This window comes from Rhinopithecus bieti, unplaced genomic scaffold (assembly GCF_001698545.2).
Source record: "Rhinopithecus bieti isolate Rb0 unplaced genomic scaffold, ASM169854v2 scaffold_14455, whole genome shotgun sequence".
NCBI lineage: Eukaryota > Metazoa > Chordata > Mammalia > Primates > Cercopithecidae > Rhinopithecus > Rhinopithecus bieti.
In genome coordinates, this window is record NW_016807905.1 from 142,091 (window position 1) to 164,184 (window position 22,094).

Below are 22,094 nucleotides of genomic sequence, written 5' to 3' on the forward strand. Positions count from 1 at the left end.
TTTTTTTTTTTTTTTAAGACAGAGTCTTGCACTGTCTCCCAGGCTGGAGTGCAATGGCATGATCTCGATTCACTGCAACCTCTGCCTTTCAGGTTGAAGTGATTCTTGTGCCTCGGCCTCCCGAGTAGCTGGGATTACAAGCGTTCACCACCATGCCTGGCTAATTTTTTTATTTTTAGTAGAGACAGGGTTTCACCATGTTGGCCAGGCTGGTCTCGAACTCCTGACCTTGTGATCTACCTGCCTTGGCCTCCCAAAGTGCTGGGATTACAGGCATGAGCCACCGTGCCCCGCCTATAGAATTTTTTATATGTAGGATTCAGTGAAAGATCACCCATTATTAATTTTTTAAAAGCTTCATGATGGAAATTAGTCTTGTAAAATGTTAAAATCTTGAATCCTAGGGCATGTTTTCTGGCACCTGTTATTTTCAGTAACCCATTTCGTTTTTGTCATACATATCAGGGTTAATGTATGAAAAGTCAATTATGTCAAACTTACACAGTTTGTATGAAAAGATTAATGATCTTTTACAAATGCAGAATTGGCTGGATGTGGCTAATTGTAGAATTGGCCTGTAATCCTAGCGCTTTGGGAGGCTGAGGCGGGAGGATTGCTTGAGTGTAGAATTTTGATTCTTTTTTTTTTTTTTTTTTTTTTTTACATTTTTTATTTTCTGAGACAGAGTCTCACTCTGTCACCCTGGCTGAAGTGCAATGGCATGATCTCAGCTCACTGCAACCTCCACCTCCCAGGTTCAAGTGGTTCTTGTGCCTCAGCTTCCCGAGTAGTTGGGATTACAGATGTGTGCCACCAGGCCCAGCTAATTTTTTTGTGTGTATATTTAGTAGAGAGGGGGTTTCACTATGTTGGCGAGGCTGGTCTCGAACTCCCAACCTCAGATGGTCTGCCCATCTCAGCCTCCCAAAGTGCTGGATTACAGGTATGAGCCACCATATCCAGCATTTATATTTATTTATTATTATTTTTTTGAGATGGAGTTTCACCCTGTTGCCCAGGCTGCAGTGTAATGGCAAGATCTTGGCTCACTGCCACCTGCACGTCCTGGGCGATCCTCCTGCCACAGCCTCCTGAGTAGTTGGGAATACAGGCACGTGCACCACACCGAGTTAATTTTTGTATTTAAGTAGAGTCAGGGTTTCATTATGTTGGTCAGGCTGGTCTCGAACTCCTGACCTCAAGTGATCTGCCTGCCTCGGCCTCCCAAAGTGCTAGAATTACAGGTGTGAGCCACTGCGCCCGGCCAAGCCCAGGACTTTGAGACCAGCCTGGGCAACAGACCAAGACCCTGTCTGTATAATAAAAATTATGCAATATTAGAATAGCAAATCTTTCTATTAAAAGTTTTGTTTTCCTCATTGCTTTTTTACTGAAAATACATGGCTTTAGAAACTTCTGGGTAGTTTGAATTGCAGACAAGCAGGCCCTATTCTTGTTTGTTTAATTANTTGTTTTGTTTTTTTGAGACAGTCTCTCAGGCTGGAGTGCAGTGGTGCGATCATAGCTCACTGCAGCCTCAAACTCCTGGGCTCAAGCAGTCCTCCCACCTCAGCCTTCTGAGTAGCTGGGACTACAGGTGCACATCACCATGTCCAGCTAATTTTTGGATTTTTTTGTAGAGGCGGGGGGCTCCTTACGTTGCTCATGTTGGTCTTGAACTCCTGGGCTCAAGTGATCCTCCTTCCTCGGCTTCCCAAAGTGCTGGGATTACAAGTGTAGCTAACACGCCTGACCTTTTTAAGATTTTAAACCTTTCTTGATAAAGTTTTATGTTTTCTTCATAAAATGATTATATTTCTTTTGTGGAATTTATCCCTGGGTAACATGTTCTTTTTTGTTATAAATTATATTTTCTTTTTTCTTCAACCCTGGCAAATGGATATATTTTCTTTTTTTTTTTTTTCTTTCTTTTTTTTTGAGACAGTGTTTCGCTCTTGTTGCCCAGGCTGGAATGCAGTGGCACCATGTCAGCTCACTGCAACCTCCATCTCCCAGTTCAAGCGATTCTCCTGCCTCCGCCTCCCAAGTGGCTGGGATTACAGGCGTGTGCTACCACGCCGGGCTAATTTTTGTATTTTTAGTGGAGATGGGGTTTCACCATGTTGGCCAGGCTGGTCTTGAACTCCTGACCTCAGGTTATCCACCCATCTCAGCCTTCCAGAGTGCTGGGATTACAGGCATGAGCCACTGCGCCCGGCTGATGGATAGATTTTCTAATTGATGATGTTAAGTGGTGATGTTAGTATCACTTGATTTTCTTTTCTTTCTTTCTTTTTTTTTTTTTTCCATATGATCTCAAATGTCACAGTGTGGCCAAAATCTCTTACTAAGTCTGAGTCTCTTGGATCTTTAATGTAAATAATTATGCTATCTGGAAATTATGACATGCTTATCTCTTCTAATCCCTTGTTTCTTTCTATTATGCATTGAAAGGAATTCTAGTATACTGTTGAATGGTTGGTATATTCTCAGTTTTTGTCAGCCTTCTCCTAAGAGATAGTATTTATATTTGCTCAGGAAAGATATAAGGAAAGTCATAACTGACGTTTTGCTTATTTTATTTATTTATTTTTGCTTCAGAATCTAATCTTGGGCAGTTTAAATTTTTTTTTTTTTTTTTTTGAGACGGAGTCTCGCTCTGTCGCCCAGGTTGGAGTGCAGTGGCCGGATCTCAGCTCACTGCAAGCTCCACTTCCCAGGTTCCCGCCATTCTCCTGCCTCAGCCTCCGGAGTAGCTGGGACTACAGGCGCCCGCCACCGCGCCCGGCTAGTTTTTTGTATTTTTTTAGTAGAGACGGGGTTTCACTGTATTAGCCAGGATGGTCTCGATCTCCTGACCTTGTGATCCGCCCGTCTCGGCCTCCCAAAGTGCTGGGATTACAGGCTTGAGCCACCGCGCCCGGCCAGTTTAAACTTTTTATCAGTTTAAATGTTAGCTCTCCTTTGCTCAGATTTGTTACATTCGTAGTGTGTTGTATTTTTTGAGACATCTGACCTGTGAGAGAACTTTTTATTTTGGTTTACTTATTACTGATGGTTTATTTTTTTTTATCACTAGCTTCTTTTCTAGTTACCTTGCCAAACTAGTATACTTTATGCATTTTAGAAACACTTATTTGTATTAATAGATGAATGTGAGTAAAAGTATAAAAGCAAGTCTTCTTTGTACTGTTTTACTCTTGCAAAAGTAGAATGAAAAGCTCTTGCAGCTTTCCTGTAAAACTGAATTTCTTTCCATATAAAAATGTTCAAAATGTATTTGTAAAAGTAATATATACTCATCAGTATCAAAAGGTTCAAAATAAAGAATTCCTACAACAACAGTTTTTAAAAAACAACTCAAAAAAAAAATGGGTGAAAGACTTAAACAGATACTTAAAGAGGAAGATATGAATATGGCCAATAAGCACATTAAAAAATTCTCATGCAGCCATAAAAAGAATGAGTTCATGTCCTTTGCAGGGACATGAATGAAGCTGGAAACCATCATCCTCAGCAAACTAACACTGGAACAGAAAACCAAACACCCCATGTTTTCACTCATAAGTGGGGGTTGAACAGTGAGAACACATGGACACAGGGAGGGAACATCACACACCGGGGTCTATCGGGGAGTTGGGGGAAAGGGGAGGGAGAGCATTAGGACAGATACCTAATGCATGCAGGGCTTAAAACCTAGATGACGGGTTAATGGGTGCAGCAAACCAACATGGCACATGTATACCTATGTAACAAACCTGCACGTTCTGCACATGTATCCCAGAACATAAAGTAAAATTTTAAAAAAAATCTTCAAAAAAAGTGCTCAACATCTTGAGACATTAGGCAAATTAACATTAAAATCATTGAATTCTAGCACTCTGAATTAAAATTAAAACCACAATGAGGTACCATTATACTCCCACTAGAATGGCTAAAATAAGACTGCCAGCTTCAAATAATGGTGAGGATTTGGATCGACTGGAGCTCTCATCAAGTACTGTTGGGAGTATACATTTTTTTTAATGAAGTTAGCTTTCATCCATCTTGTGACTCAGCAATTCTCCTAGATACTTATTCAGGAGAAATGAAAACATGTCTACAAAAAGTGTATAAGAATGTTCATAATAGCTTTATTCATAATAGCCAAAGCCTGGAAATAAACCAAATGTCCATCAAGAGAGAATATACAAATGGTCATATATGAGAATATTACTCTGTAATAACAAATAATGAACTACTGATGCATGCAACAACGTAGATGAATATCATAAACAGGCTGAGTGAAAGAAGCCAGACACAAAAGAGTTTATGTTTGAGTCCATTTACATGAAGACCAAGAACAGGCAAAAGTATGTTATGGAGTCAGAAGTCAGAACAATGATTGCCTTAGTAGGGTGAGGGGGTGGTTTCAAATGGGGGTTGACTAGGAAGGGGCACAAGGAAGCTTTTGGGGGTGTTGGAAATGTTCTATGTCTTGATATGCATTTGTTAGAACTCATTAAGTGGTACACCTGAGATCTGTGCATTTCACTGTGTTTAAATTAAACTTTAATTTTAAAAAAGTAGGGGAAGGATATGAGGAAGTATACATTGATCCAAGGGCGTTCTCCTACATAAGCACAATACAGTTATCACACTCAGAAAATTTAACATTAATGTGGCACTACCATCTGGTATGCAGTTCACATTCAAATATCTCAGTGTCTTAAAATTTGCTGAGAGTAGATCTTAATTGTCTTCACACTTCCCATCTCACACTCTCCCTCTCATGGTAACTGTGTGTGGTGAAGGATTGGTTCTCTCTCTCTCTTTTTTTTTTTTTTTTTTTTTGAGATGGAGTCTCGCTCTGTCGCCCAGGCTGTAGTGCAGTGGCCGGATCTCAGCTCACTGCAAGCTCCGCCTCCCGGGTTCACGCCATTCTCCTGCCTCAGCCTCCCGAGTAGCTGGGACTACAGGCGCCTGCCACCTCGCCCGGCTAGTTTTTTGTATTTTTTAGTACAGACGGGGTTTCACCATGTTAGCCAGGATGGTCTCGATCTCCTGACCTTGCCTGACCTTGGATTCGTGCCTCGTCTCGGCCTCCTCAAGGTGCTGTGGATTATAAACAGGCTTGAGCATCTCACGCCCGGCCTTTTTTTTTTTTTTTTTTAAAGACAGGAGTCTTGCACTGTTCTCCCAGGCTGGATGCAATGGCTATGATCTCGAATTCACTGCAACCTCTGCCTTTTCAGGGTTGAAGTGATTCTTGTGCCTCGGTCCGCGTCCCGAGTAGCTGGGATACAAGCGTTCACCCACATGGTGTTTTGGTGTGTGCTGGGGAGGTGGTGGTTGTCACTCACCATGCCTGGCTAATTTTTTTATTTTTAGTTAGAGACTGGGTTCACCATGTTGCCCAGGCTGGTCTCGAACTCCTGACCTTTGTGATCCTACCTGCCTTGGGCCTCTCCCAAAGTGTGCGGGATTACAGGCATGAGGCCACCGTGCCCCCGCCTATAGAATTTTTATATGTGGGATTCAGTGAAAGAATCACCCATTATTAATTTTTTAAAAGCTTCATGATGGAAATTAGTCCTTGGTAAAAATGTTAAAATCTTGAATCCTAGGGCATGTTCTGGCACCTGTATTTTCAGTAACCCATTTCGTTTTTGTCATACATATCAGGGTTTAATGTATGAAAAGTCCAATTATGGCAAACTTACACAGTTTGTATGAAAAGATTAATGATTCTTTTACAAATGCAGAATTGGCTGGATGTGGCTAATGTAAATTGGCCCTGTAATCTCCGTAGCGCTTTGGGAGGCTGAGGCGGGAGGATTGCTTGAGTGTAGAATTTTGTTCTTTTTTTTTTTTTTTTTTTTTTTTTAACATTTTTATTTTCTGAGACAGAGTCTCACTCTGTCACCCTGGCTGAAGTGCAATGGCATGACTCAGCTCACGCAACCTCCACCTCCCAGGTTCAAGTGGTTCTTTGTGCTCAGCTTTCCCGAGTAGTTGGGATTACAGGATGTGTGCCACCAGGTCCAGCCTAAATTTTTTTGTGTGTATATTTTTAGTAAGAGGGGGTTCACTATGTTGGCGAGGCTGGTCTCGAACTCCCACCTCAGATGGTCTGCCTCATCTCAGCTCCAAGAGTGCTGGATTACAGGTAATGAGCCACCATATCCAGCATTTATATTTATTTATTATTATTTTTTGAGATGGAGTTTCACCCTGTTGGCCCAGTCTTGGCAGTGATGGCAAGATCTTGGGCTCACTGCCACCTGCACGTCCTGGCGATCCTCCTCCACAGCCTCCGAGTAGTTGGGAATACAGGCACTGTCACCACACCGAGTTAATTTTTGTATTTAAGTAGAGTCAGGGTTCATTATGTTGGTCTCAGGCTGGGTCCTCGAACTCACTGACCTCAAGTGATCTGCCTGCCTCGGCCTTCCCAAATAGTGGCTAGAATTTACTAGGTGTGAGCCACTGCGCCCGGCCAAGCGCAGGACTTTGAGACCAGCCTGGGCAACAGAACCAAGACCCTGTCTGTATAATAAAAATTTATGCAATATTAGAATAGCAAATCTTTCTATTAAAACGTTTTGTTTTACTCATTCTTTTTTTAATGAAAGTAACATGTGCTTTAGAAACTTCTGGGTAGTTTGAATTGCAGACAAGCAGGCACCATATTCTTGTTGTTTAATTAATGAGATTTGTAAACGTAACTTGGTTTCCCCAGACTCTAGACTTAGAGGAAGGATTTTGATTAGCTCTTGGGTAAAGCTAGATGCATCTGATTTTTCTTTTTCTTTCCTTTTCTTTTTTTTTTTTGGAGACGGGAGTCTGGCTCTGTCGCCCAGGCTGGGTGCAGTGGCCAGATCTCAGCTCACTGCAAGCTCTGCCTCCCGGGTTTACGCCATTCTCCTTGCCTCAGCCTCACGAGTAGCGAGGACTATAGGCCCCGCGGACCATCGCCCGCTAGTTTTTTTTGTATTTTTTAGTAGAGATGGGGTTTCACTGTATAACCAGGATGGCTAGATCTCCCTGGACCTTGTGATTCCGCCCGCCTCGCCTCCCAAAGTGCCTGGATACCAGGTTTGAGCCACCGCGCCCGGCTGATTTTTCTTTTTCATTGTTATTTTCTTGATCACAGAAAACAATACACGTTAATAGTAGAAAATACAATTGAAAAAAATATAAAGCACTTAATAAAACTCTACCACCTAGGCTAGGTAAGGTGGCTCACATCTGTAATCCCAGCACTTTGGGAGGCCGAGGTGGGTGGAACAGCTGAGGTCAGGAGTTCAAGACCATCCTGACCAACATGGCGAAACCCCGTATCTACTAAAACTACAAAAATTAGTTGGTCGTGGTGACAGCCGCCTGTAATCCCAGCTACTCAGGAGGCCGAGGCAGGAAAATTGCTTGAACCCAGGAGGCAGAGGTTGCAGTGAGCTGAGATCATGCCGCTGCACTCCGGCCTGGGTGACAGAGCAAGACTGTCTCAAAAAAAACAAAAAAACTACCACCTAGAGATGGTGGTGGTCAACACCTTAGCAAGAATTTCTCTTGCATTTTTCTGTGCAAACATATTCAGACAAATTTTCGTTTTTTAAAAAAGATGATAGAATCATACTGTATGAATTTAACTGCCTAATTAGCTTGCTGTATCATCGTCTCTCTTGTCATTAAATGCTCTACAGCTTTTTTTTAAATGGCTACCTGTGGTAGTATTCCTTGAAGGAAATACCTTAAAATTTTTTGTTTTTAAACTCTAAGATACATGATGTTTGGCTAAAACTAATGAAAATAAATTGATGAAACTTCAATGTAGTGGATCAAGAGACCCATGAAATTGATGAACTAGATTGTTGTGAGCACCGCTTTTAAATTTATGGTGCCTTCTTAGCAGAATCATGACTTTATCAAATCTTTTTTTACATACTTTTATTCAAAGAAGACATTCTCCTCCTCTGCCCCAACTTACCTTCTTCTTGTCTCCAACTGCCAGTATTCATCCATAATCTTTGTAGTTTTGAGGTGTGAGATAGCTCCGAAGTTCTTGGGAATGGGTAGAGTTTAATTCTGAGTCTGTATATAGTCTATTGGAGGAAGCTTTTGTTAGGAGGTGAAATTTAGGATGGAGTTCTCCTCTACACTCTAGCCCTGTGGCCACAGTCTTTGGTTTAGATCTTTGGCATTTTTCAGTGGATATCTGTCATAATGTCTAACTCTTCTTCCTGCCTCCAGGCTTCCTATGATTGCTAGATGAAATTCCAAAAACCCAAATCATTCCCCTAGTTAATATCCTTCAGTGACTCCAGATCAATCAAATTCTTGATCCCTGCACATGGGTCTTATCATCTGCCCTCTCTAGCATCCTACATATTGAGTTCCCCACACCCTAGTTCCCCACCCCTCTAGTTTCCCTGAGTTTGGAATATTCTTTCACATTTGCTCATCCCACTATCTAGAATTTCCTACAATCTCCCTACTGCCAGCCTGTCTGTCTAGTTGCTAATTTATTTTAAAACCCAGCTTAAGTAACACATCCTTTTGGAAGTGTTACTTCCCTGATCGTTATTCACCTCCATGCCATCTTTTGCTCAACTCATTGAAGTTAGGTACCCCCTCTTGTGGGCTGCCACTGCTTTCCATATTCATCTATGTACCGTACTTTATATTGTAATCAGTTTAATTGACACACACACCCCCTACTTATTTGAGCTCCTTGAGAGCCGGGCCCTGATTCTTGCTCCTTAGCACTCCACCCTCCCCAGAACCAACATAGTATAGCTTATAGGAGGCACCCTATAAATGTTTAATGAATGTTTGAATGCAAAAGTGTATCTAACTTTATTGATGATATAGTTATGAAAAGAATGTGTTGAGAAAAAGGTCAGAAAGGGTTAGGAACTTGTCAGTATTCTAAATCCCTCTTTTTCAAAAGCATACACATTTAGGAATGACTGTCTTGCTTTAAGAATTTGTAGAGCTTTGTTCACCTAAGTTGTACCTTGCTATCACAGAAGGATGCCCTGCAGTGGTCCCGCCATCCGGCTACAGTGGAGGGAGAGGAGCCAGAGGACACGGCTGATGTGGAGAGCTGTGGGTCTAATGAAGCCAGCACTGTGAGTGGTGAAAACGATGGTAAGGACCCTTTACCGGGTGGGTGAGGGAGCCACAGCAGGCAATAGGGACTAACCTTTGTTTTCCTTTCTTCCAGTATCTCTTGATGAAACATCTTCGAATGCATCCTGTTCTACAGAATCTCAGAGTCGACCTCTTTCCAATCCCAGGGACAGCTACAGAGCTTCCTCACAGGTAAGGAAGAGGTAGAGCCTAACCCGGGAGGATGAATGATGACAGGTACAAGGCAAGATGCTTCCTTCTCCTGTTGTCAGCTGTGGACATGTTCAGAGAGTGAAGAATAGAAGTCTGGTCTCCAGCTGTTAGTAGCATTTTACAATGGGCCGTAGGAAAAGTGAACAGTAGGTCTGAGCAGAGTGAGTTTTTTCTTTTTCTTTACCTTGGCTGAGTGATTCTGTTTGTTTGTTTTTTTTTTTTTTTTTTTGAGATTGAGTCGCACCTGTTGCCCAGGCTGGAGTGCAGTGGTGTGTTCTCCGCTTACTGCAACCTCCGCCTCTGGGGTTCAAACAGTTCTCCTGCCTCAACCTCCCGAGTAGCTGAGATTACAGGCACGTACTACTGCGCCTGGCTAATTTTTGTATTTTTAGTAGAGATGGGGTTTTGCCATGTTGGCCAGGCTAGTCTTGAATTCCTGACCTCAAGTGATCCGTCCGCCTCAGCCTCCCAAAGTTGTGGGATTACAGGCGTGAGTCACAACGCCCAGCCCGATTCTGTTCACTCTTGTAATATACATGTGAACATCCGGGGAGAAGTGTGGTTAGTGCAGAGTAGTGAGAACAGGAGATTGGGAGTGAGCAGTTTGAATGGTGACCCTGCACTTACTAGCCTTGAGACTTTGGGAAAACTCCTTGCCTGTAAAATGGGGATAACAGTACGTTTTGTAGCTTGGAATGCCGCTTGGCACAGTGACCAGCACGTAGCTCAGTAACATTAACTGGTGCTCTCGTCAGCATTATTCGACAGATCTGGTTGAAGACGAACTTCATTTTACAAGAGAGTGAGTAGAGATAGTGTCGCCAGGGAATGCTTTTGTGGCTCTGCAGTTGATTTGGGCTCTCTTTTTGTTCTCTCTGGGAATGTAGGCGAACAAACAAAAGAAAAAGACTGGGGTGATGCTGCCTCGAGTTGTCCTGACTCCTCTGAAGGTAAACGGGGCCCACGTGGAATCTGCATCAGGTATGTGTAAACTCATGGTTGTGATGCTTTTTCCTCAGGTCCTGGGGACCTGGCCCCCCTCTGTCACCAGTTTCTGACCTAATAGTGTGATGCCAGGAGAGCTGTCGGGCCACAGGCAAGAGCCCTGCCAGTGGGTGAGGCCTGCCATAGGTTCTAGTGCTGGGCTCTGCCGTGTGCCTTCCTCTTTGTCTCCCAAAGCAGTCGTGAGGATCCAATGGAGGATTTGATTGTGCCAGTGCTTTGTAAAAGGTGTAGTGCTATACAAATAAAGGTGGCGGTTTGGCATCTGTAAGGTGGTATTTTTAAAGCCAGACCATGAGGTGGTGGTTTCTGTCAGCCTAAGGCTGGGAGATGGAAGTATCCCAGTATTGCTGGCAGCATCTCAGGGAGAGCTGGGAGAAGTGAGCTTGTCTGAGAGCCATGGGCGCGGCTTGTGATACTTTTGACCAGTGGAATGCTGTGCCTTCAGGGTTCTCGGGCCGCCACGCCGATGGCGAGAGCGGCAGCCCGTCCAGCAGCAGCAGCGGCTCTCTGGCCCTGGGCAGCGCTGCTATTCGTGGCCAGGCCGAGGTCGCCCAGGACCCTGCCCCGCTCCTGAGAGGCTTCCGGAAGCCAGCCACAGGTGAGTGGCTTGGCACTTATTTCTCTGCCTGTAAAGGGGGCCCCTGCAGGCCTAGTGAGAGGATGTCTTCTAGTTCCTTTACCAGTTTATTTTTACTTCTTGGGTGGCCCTCTATTTTATTTATTTTTACCTTGTAGTTTGGTGATTTCATTTGTAGCTCTCTGCTAGACTGTGAGAACTCCTTTCAGGCAGAGATGATGCCACATTGTTTCTCATATGTCCCTGTAGGCCTAGTCTATGCCTGCCTTGTACTACTTAGTAAGTGTTTGAGTGAGTGAAAACTGCTTCTGAGCTTCTCAGTGAAGAATTCCAACACCCTTTTCTCTCTTCGGTAGCATCCTGCCACGTTCATTCCCAACATCTGTAGTCTCTATCAGACGCTCCCTTTTTCCCAACCTAGTCAGTATGTTGAGTGGAAGCATGTGTTGAATTTTGGGGATGCAAACAAATTCAGTAGTGCTATATCTATACCTCCCACCCCCACCCCCATTAGGGTTATTTGCAATACTGGTATGCTCTTTGCTATTTCAGGATTTAATTCTTAATGGCCCACGTGCTGGATTTTTTTGTAGATGAGCCACATGAAATCATTAAGAAGACAAACTTTTGCTTCTGAGAATTAGAGTAAACCTTTGTCCATGTGAGAACTAGGTTTGCTGTCTTGCTGCTTTTCTAGCTCATCAGCAGTGCTCAATCTAAGGTCTCACAGGTCTCTAGTCCTAGTGAGTTTTTCACATAAAAGTAACATTTGCTGAGGCTTCTGTGAGAGGTATTAGCATCTCATTTGGCGTTGAACAGTGCTTAGTACATTTCTGCATGGAGATCATCCCTCCAGCCCATTCATAGAAGGCTTCTGCACATTTTTCTATAGTAGACTAACTAGATTTACTTTTAGACGATTTCCATGATTTCTCCAGTTGAGCTTTATGGAGCCTGTTCTCCAGCTTTGGAGGGAAGCTCAGAACCTGCCTCTTGCCTAGTTTTCTGTGGGAAGTGTCCTTTTCAGGCTGTGACACAGCACAGTACAGAGTTTTGTCTGAGGGGATGCAACCCCAAGTGTTCTCCTAGGTTTGATGGCAATGACAGTAACCTGGAAAGAACAATTGTAACATGCAGGTTAGGATGGACTGGATAATTGAGCGGATTGTGTGCAGATAACTTCTGGGTAGTTTGGGTGCTGTCACCAAAGTTTTCCCATCAGTTAGCATTTGCTTTTTTCTTTTAAAAAGTTGAAATCTATACCTTGCTGCTTCTTGCTTCAAAAATCATAGGTCAAATGAAGCGCAACAGAGGGGAAGAAATAGATTTTGAGACACCTGGGTCCATTCTTGTCAACACCAACCTCCGTGCCCTGATCAACTCTCGGACCTTCCATGCCTTACCATCACACTTCCAGCAGCAGCTCCTCTTCCTCCTGCCTGAAGTAGACAGACAGGTGCACATGGGCAGCCTCCCCTTTGCCTCTTTCTGGATGGGCTTCTGTTCTCTTTTAAGTTTATTTATTAGGATTTGTTTCCCCCTTGATCCTTCTAGGTGGGGACAGATGGCCTGTTGCGTCTCAGCAGCAGTGCACTGAATAACGAGTTTTTTACCCATGCGGCTCAGAGCTGGCGGGAGCGCCTGGCTGATGGTACGTAGACGATCATCTCAGACGGCTTGCGATGCACCTGACATATGTGGTGTTGCATGTCTCCTGGTACTTAAAATCCAAGCTCTTTCTTCTCAAAGGGTTATTTAGTAAAGGCTTTCCTCATTACCAATAAATGTGGTGAGTATTAATGTGCCACACAGCTCTGAAGAAATAACAGGGTGTTTAGGTTTAGACTTTCACTATATTGGATGTATATACTCATTCTTCATCTCCTTTTTATCATTAAAACTATAAACACCTATTCCAGTAATCATGGCATCGTCTGGAAGGGTGGAGGAAAGCACACTGTGGAGTTGACAAGCTCCACCATGCTCTATCTTTAGGCATTGTCACTTAGAGTGATTGTTAGCTTCTATTAATTTAATTTTGTAGGGAAAGTGTTGAGGGGGCTCTTAAGAACACCCCTAGGTTTGATGATTTGCTAGCAGGACTCAGCATATAGTTATATGTATAGGGCTGTGGTTTATTACAGCAGAAGAATACAAAGTAAAATCAGCAGATGGAGAGGCACATGGGTGAGGTCCAGGGGAAACCATGTGTTGGCTTCCAAGGTCCTCTCTCAGTGGTGTCACACAGGACACATTTAATTCCCACAGTAACAAGTTATGACAACATGTATGAAATGTCTGCTAGGGAAACCTGTTAAAGACTTGGTGCCCACGGTTTTTATCAAGGGCAGATCATGTAGGAAGCCACTGCTTGGCACATACCAAGATTCCAGATTCCCAGAAGGAAGGCAAGTGTTCAGCATAAGCCATATTGTTTGCATAAACAATTTAGGCACAGTGAACAACTCATATCAGTTAGGGTGATTGGGAGCCCTCCTGAAATCGTAAGTTCCCAGGTATCAGTCAACAGCTGTTCTTTTAAATAGGCCTTTCTAAGAATAAACAATCAGGCCCACTATGTTAACTTTTTGTCTACACAGGAAATGAGAATGGTTCTTTTGTTTGTTGTTTTGCTTTTTCAGTCAAGGAGTTGCTTGGTCTCACTTTACGGAAGAGTGAATTTCCCTTATAGTAGGCGTGTTAGCTCTGTCCCTATAAGAGCGTGATGTGAGAGAGCCTCTAGAAGAGACATGTTTTAAAACTGGGAGATTCAGCTGTCCATACGACAGACATTAATATCCCGAATGTACTTACTAGAAGAGGTTTATTTCTCTCTAGGCGAATTTACTCATGAAATGCAAGTCAGGATACGACAGGAAATGGAGAAGGAAAAGAAGGTGGAACAATGGAAAGAAAAGTTCTTTGAAGACTACTATGGACAGAAGTAAGGCAGTTGGAGCTATGAGTCCTGGTCTGGGGTTTTGAGGGGATAGAGGTAGATGGTCTCAAATTAGTGTATTACTTACATGTTGGACAACAGTGTGGAGATTGCAGTGACACTTGGGTCATTTATCTTAATGCCATAGTGAAGCTGACAGAAGTTTTTCTATGGTTAGAGTTATGCACCATGCAGATTTATTTTGTTCTGAGATATCTATGTTTCTGGGTCCATATTATTCATAGAAATAAAAGAGACATGTCCACTCTGGCCTGAAACTGATGGTGTGATTTTGATTTTCAGGCTGGGTTTGACCAAAGAAGAGTCATTGCAGCAGAACGTGGGCCAGGAGGAGGCCGAAATCAAAAGTGGCTTGTGTGTCCCAGGAGAATCAGTGCGTTCACAGCGTGGTCCAGCCACCCGACAGCGAGATGGGCATTTTAAGAAACGCTCTCGGCCAGATCTTCGAACCAGAGCCAGGAGGAATCTGTACAAAAAACAGGAGCCAGAACAAGCAGGGGTTGTTAAGGATGCAAAATCTGTGGCCTCAGATGTTCCCCTCTACAAGGATGGGGAGGCTAAGACTGACCCAGCAGGGCTGAGCAGTCCCCATCTGCCAGGCACATCCTCTGCAGCACCCGACCCAGAGGGTCCCGAATTCCCAGTTGAGTCTGTGGCTTCTCGGATCCAGACTGAGCCAGACAACTTGGCACGTGCCTCTGCATCTCCAGACAGAATTCCTAGTCTGCCTCGGGAGACTGTGGATCAGGAGCCCAAGGATCAGAAGAGGAAATCCTTTGAGCAGGCGGCCTCTGCATCCTTTCCCGAAAAGAAGCCCCGGCTTGAAGATCGTCAGTCCTTTCGTAACACAATTGAAAGTGTTCACACCGAAAAGCCACAGCCCACTAAAGAGGAGCCCAAAGTCCCGCCCATCCGGGTAGGAGACTGTTTGATTCCTGGCTGCCCTGGAGCCAGGTTTTCTTTGAGGGTCATGAGATTATAGAGCCCTTAACTCTGGGGCCTTGAAGTTAATTATGTGGGAATGTAGAGCCTTTTGTGAGAGGTTTTCTTGAGACAGCCTTAAAGTTTAGTGAGATAGGTTCTTTTCTTCCTCACTTTTTTGTTCACTCTGTTGAAGTTATCTCCAGAGGTCAAAATCCTTTGGAGTTTTAAAATCTTTTTAAGATAGTGTTAGGTTCTTTGCTGTAGTGACTCACACAGTCCCACCAGAAATTAAATTTAGAAGTGTGGCATATAACAGCCCTTGAGCAGAATCTTCTCTGAATGGTGTGGTATTATGGCAGCCGTTTTACTATGATGATTTCATTGTTTTAAGGAAATTATTTGATTCTGTATGCCATGACCCTTAAGCTACTAGAATCCCAGTTTTGCTTTACAGTCCCTAGGTCAGATCACCCAGTCAGTTAAAACTGTTTTCTAATTCTTTTTTTGCAGATTCAACTTTCACGTATCAAACCACCCTGGGTGGTTAAAGGTCAGCCCACTTACCAGATATGCCCCCGGATCATCCCCACCACGGAGTCCTCCTGCCGGGGCTGGACTGGCACCAGGACCCTCGCAGACATTAAAGCCCGTGCTCTGCAGGTCCGAGGGGCAAGAGGTCACGACTGCCATAGAGAGGCGGCCACCACTGCCATCGGAGGGGGGGGTGGCCCGGGTGGAGGTGGCAGCGGGGCCACCGATGAGGGAGGTGGCAGAGGCGGCAGCAGTGGTGATGGTGGTGAGGCCTGTGGCCACCTTGAGCCCAGGGGAAGCCCGAGCACCCCTGGAAAGTGTACGTCAGATCTACAGCGAACACAACTACTGCCGCCTTATTCTCTAAATGGGGAGCATACCCAGGCCGGAACTGCCATGTCCAGAGCGAGGAGAGAGGACCTGGCTTCTCTGAGAAAGGAGGAAAACTGCCTACTACAGAGAGCTTCAGTTGGACTCAGAGATGGGCTGGGAGATGCCTCCCAACTCCCCATTGCTCCCACTGGGGACCAGCCATGCCAGGCCTTGCCCCCACTGTCCTCCCAAACCTCAGTAGCTGAGAGATTAGTGGAGCAGCCTCAGCTGCATCTGGATGTTAGAACTGAATGTGAGTCTGGCACCACTTCCTGGGAAAGTGATGAGGAGGAGCAAGGACCCACCACTCCCACAGACAATGGTCCTATTGCGTCTCTAGTGGGAGACGATACATTAGAGAAAGGAACTGGCCAGACTCTTGACAGTCATCCCACTATGAAGGATCCTGTAAATGTGACCCCCAGTTCTACACCTGAATCCTCATCAACTGATTGCCTGCAGAACAGACCATTTGATGACAAATTAGGTCTTGGTGACTCATGCCTTTCTATGAGGGAAAGTGATACTAGACAAGAAAACTTGAAAACCAAGGCTCTCGTTTCTAACAGTTCTGTGCATTGGATGCCCATCCCATTGAATGATGACGTAGTGAAACAGCCTGAACCAGAATCCAGAGAACATGTACCGTCTGTTGAGCCCCAGGTTGGAGAGGAGTGGGAGAAAGCTGCTCCCACCCTTCCTGCATTGCCTGGGGATTTGACAGCTGAGGAGGGTCTAGATCCTCCTGATAGCCTTACTTCACTCTGGACTGTGCCATCTCGAGGAGACAATGACAGCACTGGCAGTTACTGTCAACAGGTGGACGTTGAAAAGCTGAAAATCAACGGAGACTCTGAAGCACTGAGTCCTCACAGTGAGTCCACAGATACAGCCTCTGACTTTGAAGGTCACTTCACGGAGGACAGCAGTGAGGCTGACAGTAGTGAAGCTGAAGTGACAAAGGGATCTTTGGTGAACAAGGATGAGAAACCCAGTTGGAACCAATCTGCCTCACTGTCCAAGGTGAATGGTGACCTGCGTCTGGTTACAAGGACAGATGGGATGGTTGCTCCTCAGAGCTGGGTGTCTCGAGTATGTGCGGTCCGCCAAAAGATCCCAGATTCCCTACTGCTGGCCAATACTGAGTACCAGCCAAGAGCCATGTGCCTGTCCAGGCCTGGGTCCTCAGTGGAGGCCACTAACCCACTTGTGATGCAGTTGCTGCAGGGTAACTTGCCCCTAGAGAAGGTTCTTCCACCAGCCCACAATGACAGCACGCCAGAAGCCCCACAAGTACCGCTTACAAAAGAGCAGAGCCATGGCTCCCTGCACGTGGGATCTTTACATGGTCTTGAAGAAAAGAGTGGCATGGTTGGTGGAAGCAGCCCCATTTCTTTAAGGGCTTTGAAGGAGCCTCTTCTACCAGATAGCTATGAAACAGGCCCTGGTCTTGCCAAGATTGAAGTCACCCAGGCTCCTGGAGCACCCCAAAAGAATTCCAAGACAGTTCCAAGTTTTGACTCCCTCCATCCAGTGACAAATCCAATTACTTCCTCTAGGAAACTGGAAGAAATGGATTCCAAAGAGCAGTTCTCTTCCTTTAGTTGTGAAGATCAAAAGGAAGTCTGTGCCGTGTCACAGGACAGTAATTCAAATGCTGCTCCAGGCAAAAGCCCAGGAGATCTTACTACCTCGAGAACACCTCGTTTCTCATCTCCAAATGTGATCTCCTTTGGTCCAGAGCAGACAGGTCGGGCTCTGGGTGATCAGAGCAATGTTACAGGCCAAGGGAAGAAGCTTTTTGGCTCTGGGAATGTGGCTGCAACCCTTCAGCGCCCCAGGCCTGCAGACCCGATGCCTCTGCCTGCTGAGATCCCTCCAGTTTTTCCCAGTGGGAAGTTGGGACCAAGCACAAACTCCATGTCTGGTGGGGTACAGACTCCAAGGGAAGACTGGGCTGCAAAGCCACATGCCTCTGTTGGCAGCGTCAAGAATGAGAAGACTTTTGTGGGGGGACCTCTTAAGGCAAATGCCGAGAACAGGAAAGCTACTGGGCATAGTCCCCTGGAACTGGTGGGTCACTTGCAAGGGATGCCGTTTGTCATGGACTTGCCCTTCTGGAAATTACCCCAAGAACCAGGGAAGGGGCTCAGTGAGCCTCTGGAGCCGCCTTCTCTCCCCTCCCAACTCAGCATCAAGCAGGCATTTTATGGGAAGCTTTCTAAACTCCAGCTGAGTTCCACCAGCTTTAATTATTCCTCTAGCTCTCCCACCTTTCCCAAAGGCCTTGCTGGAAGTGTGGTGCAGCTGAGCCACAAAGCAAAGTTTGGTGCGAGCCACAGTGCATCACTTTCCTTGCAAATGTTCACTGACAGCAGCACGGTGGAAAGCATCTCACTCCAGTGTGCGTGCAGCCTGAAAGCCATGATCATGTGCCAAGGCTGCGGTGCATTCTGTCATGATGACTGTATTGGACCCTCAAAGCTCTGTGTATTGTGCCTTGTGGTGAGATAATAAATTATGGCCATGGGAAACATTGTATATTTAGTGTGTGTATTTTGATAATGATGGATCTTAAATCTGTATACAGAATATCGTTGATACAGTACTCTTTTTAGGCAGGAGCACTCTTGCCTTCCCCCAGAATTTATAGTGCTAAAGCCCTCTGTCTCTTGTTGGCCCTTCTGGTCTTGCTGGAGGTGTTTCCTGGGTATAACCCATTGGGCTGCCCAAGGCCAGCCAGCCTGAGCTCTCCTGCAGACAGAGCCTGATGTGGCATGGAGTGGGGTTGTGGGTGGTGGGGGGACTGCCTGACTCCCAGTGGGACTTGAAACTGAAGCAAGAAAGATGCATTCTCCATCAAGGGAATTAACCTACCTGAACTAAGTAGAAATGCCAGTCTTCCACTGCCCCCTCCCTGCCATCTTTTCTTCTTCTACTTTGGGGAGTTGATGGCCAGGAAAGAAGCCAGCACAGGGTTAAAGTAACTCCCAGCATTGCCCACCAGGGGGCTGGTGCACATGCTGACCTTAGGGTCACGGTTGAGTCAATTGCCAGTTGACGGAGCAAATTTGGAACTTTTCTGTCTCCATGTGATCCACTAGCCCACAGGATCATTTGGAACCTTGAATAGCTCTGCTTGGACAATGGGGTTGGGGAATAGGGTTGTCTTTCCTATGAAAATGCCATCTGTCGACCTTGTGAGTCAGCTGTCCAGACGTTTGCAGGTGAATTCCTCTGCTTGACATCTTCCCTGTCACTTTGGACCCTATGGGAGTGGGCATCTCCACGCACCTGTGTATGTGAAAATCATTTTACATTTCAAAGCAGTGTGTGTTTCATATTTTTATATTTTTAACTCTTTATTCTTGGATGTATAAAGTGAACTTTTTGGCTTCTGTAAGTATGCTCTATGCACCTCTAATGTTTTATCATGTATTTATATGTTGTACACAGTACTGGCTGATTCTGTAAATGGATGTATTGTACAGAGAACATGAACGTCTCTTCCTAATTTTACATCTTCAGCATCATTGCATTAAAGTGGTGTAATCTTCTCTACACCTGTTGTCAGAGCCACTGAGTGCTGTGCTGCTCGACGTGAGGGTGAAATGATTGACTTGTGACCTGCCAGGTTGCCTGATGCCCTGTTGGGTCACCGGGTGAATCTGCTGCAGCCTGCAGAGCCACAGTCAGCCTGCCCACACGCCGCCAAGCAAACTCATCTTGCTTTTCACATCTCTCCTCCTACAGCCTTAATGGCTGCTTGCTGCCATATGTGACAAATCACCACCACCAGTGTTAAGTGCTTCTGGATTCATGGGTGAGTTCCCTGGGCAGCCCCCAGGAAGGTCTTCCAGATCTGGCTCCAGGGTCACCACCTGTCACAGCAGTACCTGGGACCATGCTCTCCTGGGACTGTGAGGCTCCTTTTGATGTACTTTTGACATCGGGCAGGTTTGGGAAGAAACAAAGCCATGCCTGCTCCTGCCTCTCTCCCAACATGTTTCCAGCAAGTAGATGCCCCTGTGTGTGTTTTCCCTTTGCCTTGTTTCCTGCCTTATATCTTGTATTTCGACTTACTACAAAATTGAGGGTCCTTGCTTAATTTAGGTCAAGTATAAAATTTGTATGACTTCAACAAGTCTGAAAGGTTTTTTTCTCATTTAATCTGATGTGGCATTTTCGTCATCTGAAGCATGAGTGACAAGTTGGGAATGATGTGATTTAGAATGCAGTATTGGCCAAGTCAAAGTTGCCAACTTAAGTGTCCGTTTACCAAAAACCGGGAACAGGGGCCCAAGCATGTCCACTCCTCTTCCCTCTGCTGGAACCTTTGGGGACACTCAAGGTTACAGTTTGACACTGATCTGGTCCATGGGGCTGCCCAGAGAAAGCACTGCTTCTGTATGTCTGTTGTGGTATTGGAACAATAAACCGTACAACCTGCAGTTGTGGTCTCAGTCATCTGTGGCTGCCTCGCTGGTGTGGGAAGGTCAGCTGAAGTGCTGAGCTGGAAGAGAAGGAGTAGACGCCAGCTGTCCTCACCTTGGCTCTGGAGCTACTGTTCTTATACTTGGAGCTCTTCTTTTGGGAGGTTAGTCCAAAAGGAATGACTTGGCAGCTTCACGGGTCTTTAGCTGTTCATGACTTGGCGGACTTCACCACATAGACTGCAGTCATCAATCTACCGAGAGCAATGAGAATGTTTCCCCTTGTGAGTGGGAGTCATAAATTGTGACATCCCTCTGAGCAGCTCGTCCAAACAGCTTCGCCGAGCTTGAGGTTGCCACGTGGCTTCCTAATGGTCAGTGGTCTTCTGTGGGAGGGTGACTAGCTCTGACCTTGGAAAACCTTAACCCCAAGCACCTCTTTCTGTAGCCTCTGGTGGCAGTGAGAGGAAGGTGCTGGCCCAGGGTGGGGTGTCTGATGCTAGTTGAGTGAGCCTGAGTAGGTGGCCTGCTTCAGGGATTGACTTCTTGACTAAGTCCTCAGACGTCTCTAGAGTACGTAAATACATTGACTTTGTGCTTATCAGAAATAATTTTATTGGTATGTAAATAAGCCAAAAGACCAAATGATGGGAGTTTAAACATCTATTCATTAATGTTTTCCTGTGGATTAGAAGAAACACTTCGTGGTGGGATATCCTTTGGGCAGTTCAAGCTGCCATTTTGTAGTGCTGCTGTTTGATCGACATGCAGTTTTGAGAATTGATGATTTGGAGGCCCTGTAGTGACTGAGCAACTGCCTGGTGGTGGTGATGTGTCCTTGTGTCACAGGACCCATTTGCCCACTTATGTCTGCAGGAGCTCAGAATGCATTAGGGTCCCAGATCGGGACCTTCCTGTGCCTATTGCCTCTCCTCGGGGAGGCAGAATGGTGTAGTGAGTTCCTAGAGTACAGCCTTTGCGACACGCCAGCTCTGTGGTCTTGGGCCATGTTATTTAATCAGGCTGCCAACTATCATCTGTGAATGGTGTAATAGTTCCTGCTTCACGAGGTTGTTAGTGCCTGCCACCTAGGACATAATGACTGTTAGTTCACAGCAGGCCAAGACAGTAATAGGTGAACTACAGTAGAAATCTAGACAGCTACTGCCTCCTGCTTCACTTGCTCCAGAAAGGAGCTGTCAGGATGTAGGCCTTGTGCCCGCTGTGCTGAGGGGTGATGCAGGGTATGAAGTCACTTTGGACCCTGGCTTTTGGTCTCAGGCCACAGACCTGACCAAAGGTTGGTGTAGTCCTGAGTTTAGATTGAATATTTGGTCAGGAAGCCTTATTTTGCTCATGGTCCAAAGGACAGGGAAAATAATGTTTCAGAATATAGGAAAAATGGTATTGGCCTGGCAAGGTGTCATTTATTTGCTTTCCAGCCTGCTGTAAGACTGTGTTAGAGAGAGGGGTGTGTGGGTATGTGTGCCTACTAAATAGAGCTACCTGCATCCATCAGGGGTCTTGGCCAAAGCATCTGCCTGCCCTGTCTCCCGGAGAGGAGGGGACCCAGGCTGTGTTGCCCTTATGTGTGGGTGTTGTTTGAAGCCATGGAAGGGGCAGGATGTGGAACTTTGGAGATTGCTCCAAAATTGGACAACATCCCCATGCTTCCTATTGTCTCTGGTAAATTTGAAAGCCTAGAATGAACATCTCTACCACAAGCCGTAGATGAACGCCTTATAAGAACAACAGTTGTCAGTGCTGTGTTACCTGATATGGGTGGGTCTTAATCTTTTTTTTTTTGGGAACTCTCCCCCCATGGAATGCACATACAAAGCTTTTTGGGTTTTTTTGCTGACTCTCACTCTCTTTAGGCTGGAGTGCAGTGGCATGATCATAGCTCACTGTAGCCTCAAACTCCTGAGCTCAAGTGATCCTTCCACCTCATCCTCCCAAGTAGCTC

The 22,094-nt window shown here is 45.5% G+C and overlaps 1 protein-coding gene across 3 annotated transcripts in view; it reads left to right on the forward strand.

The window, feature by feature from the left end:
* Positions 1-20,146, forward strand: part of ASXL1 (ASXL transcriptional regulator 1) — a 34,760-nt gene extending 14,614 nt beyond the window's left edge. The window contains exons 2-10 of one of the 3 annotated variants that reach the window (XM_017884118.1): positions 9,012-9,132; positions 9,209-9,306; positions 10,215-10,308; positions 10,778-10,930; positions 12,202-12,365; positions 12,464-12,560; positions 13,748-13,853; positions 14,151-14,784; positions 15,303-20,146. In XM_017884118.1, coding sequence (XP_017739607.1) covers positions 9,012-9,132; positions 9,209-9,306; positions 10,215-10,308; positions 10,778-10,930; positions 12,202-12,365; positions 12,464-12,560; positions 13,748-13,853; positions 14,151-14,784; positions 15,303-18,209 — 4,374 coding nt within the window. In that variant the 3' untranslated portion in view covers positions 18,210-20,146. The other 2 variants (XM_017884119.1, XM_017884120.1) reach the window with 2 other exon arrangements.
* The last annotated feature ends 1,948 nt before the right edge of the window (positions 20,147-22,094 follow it).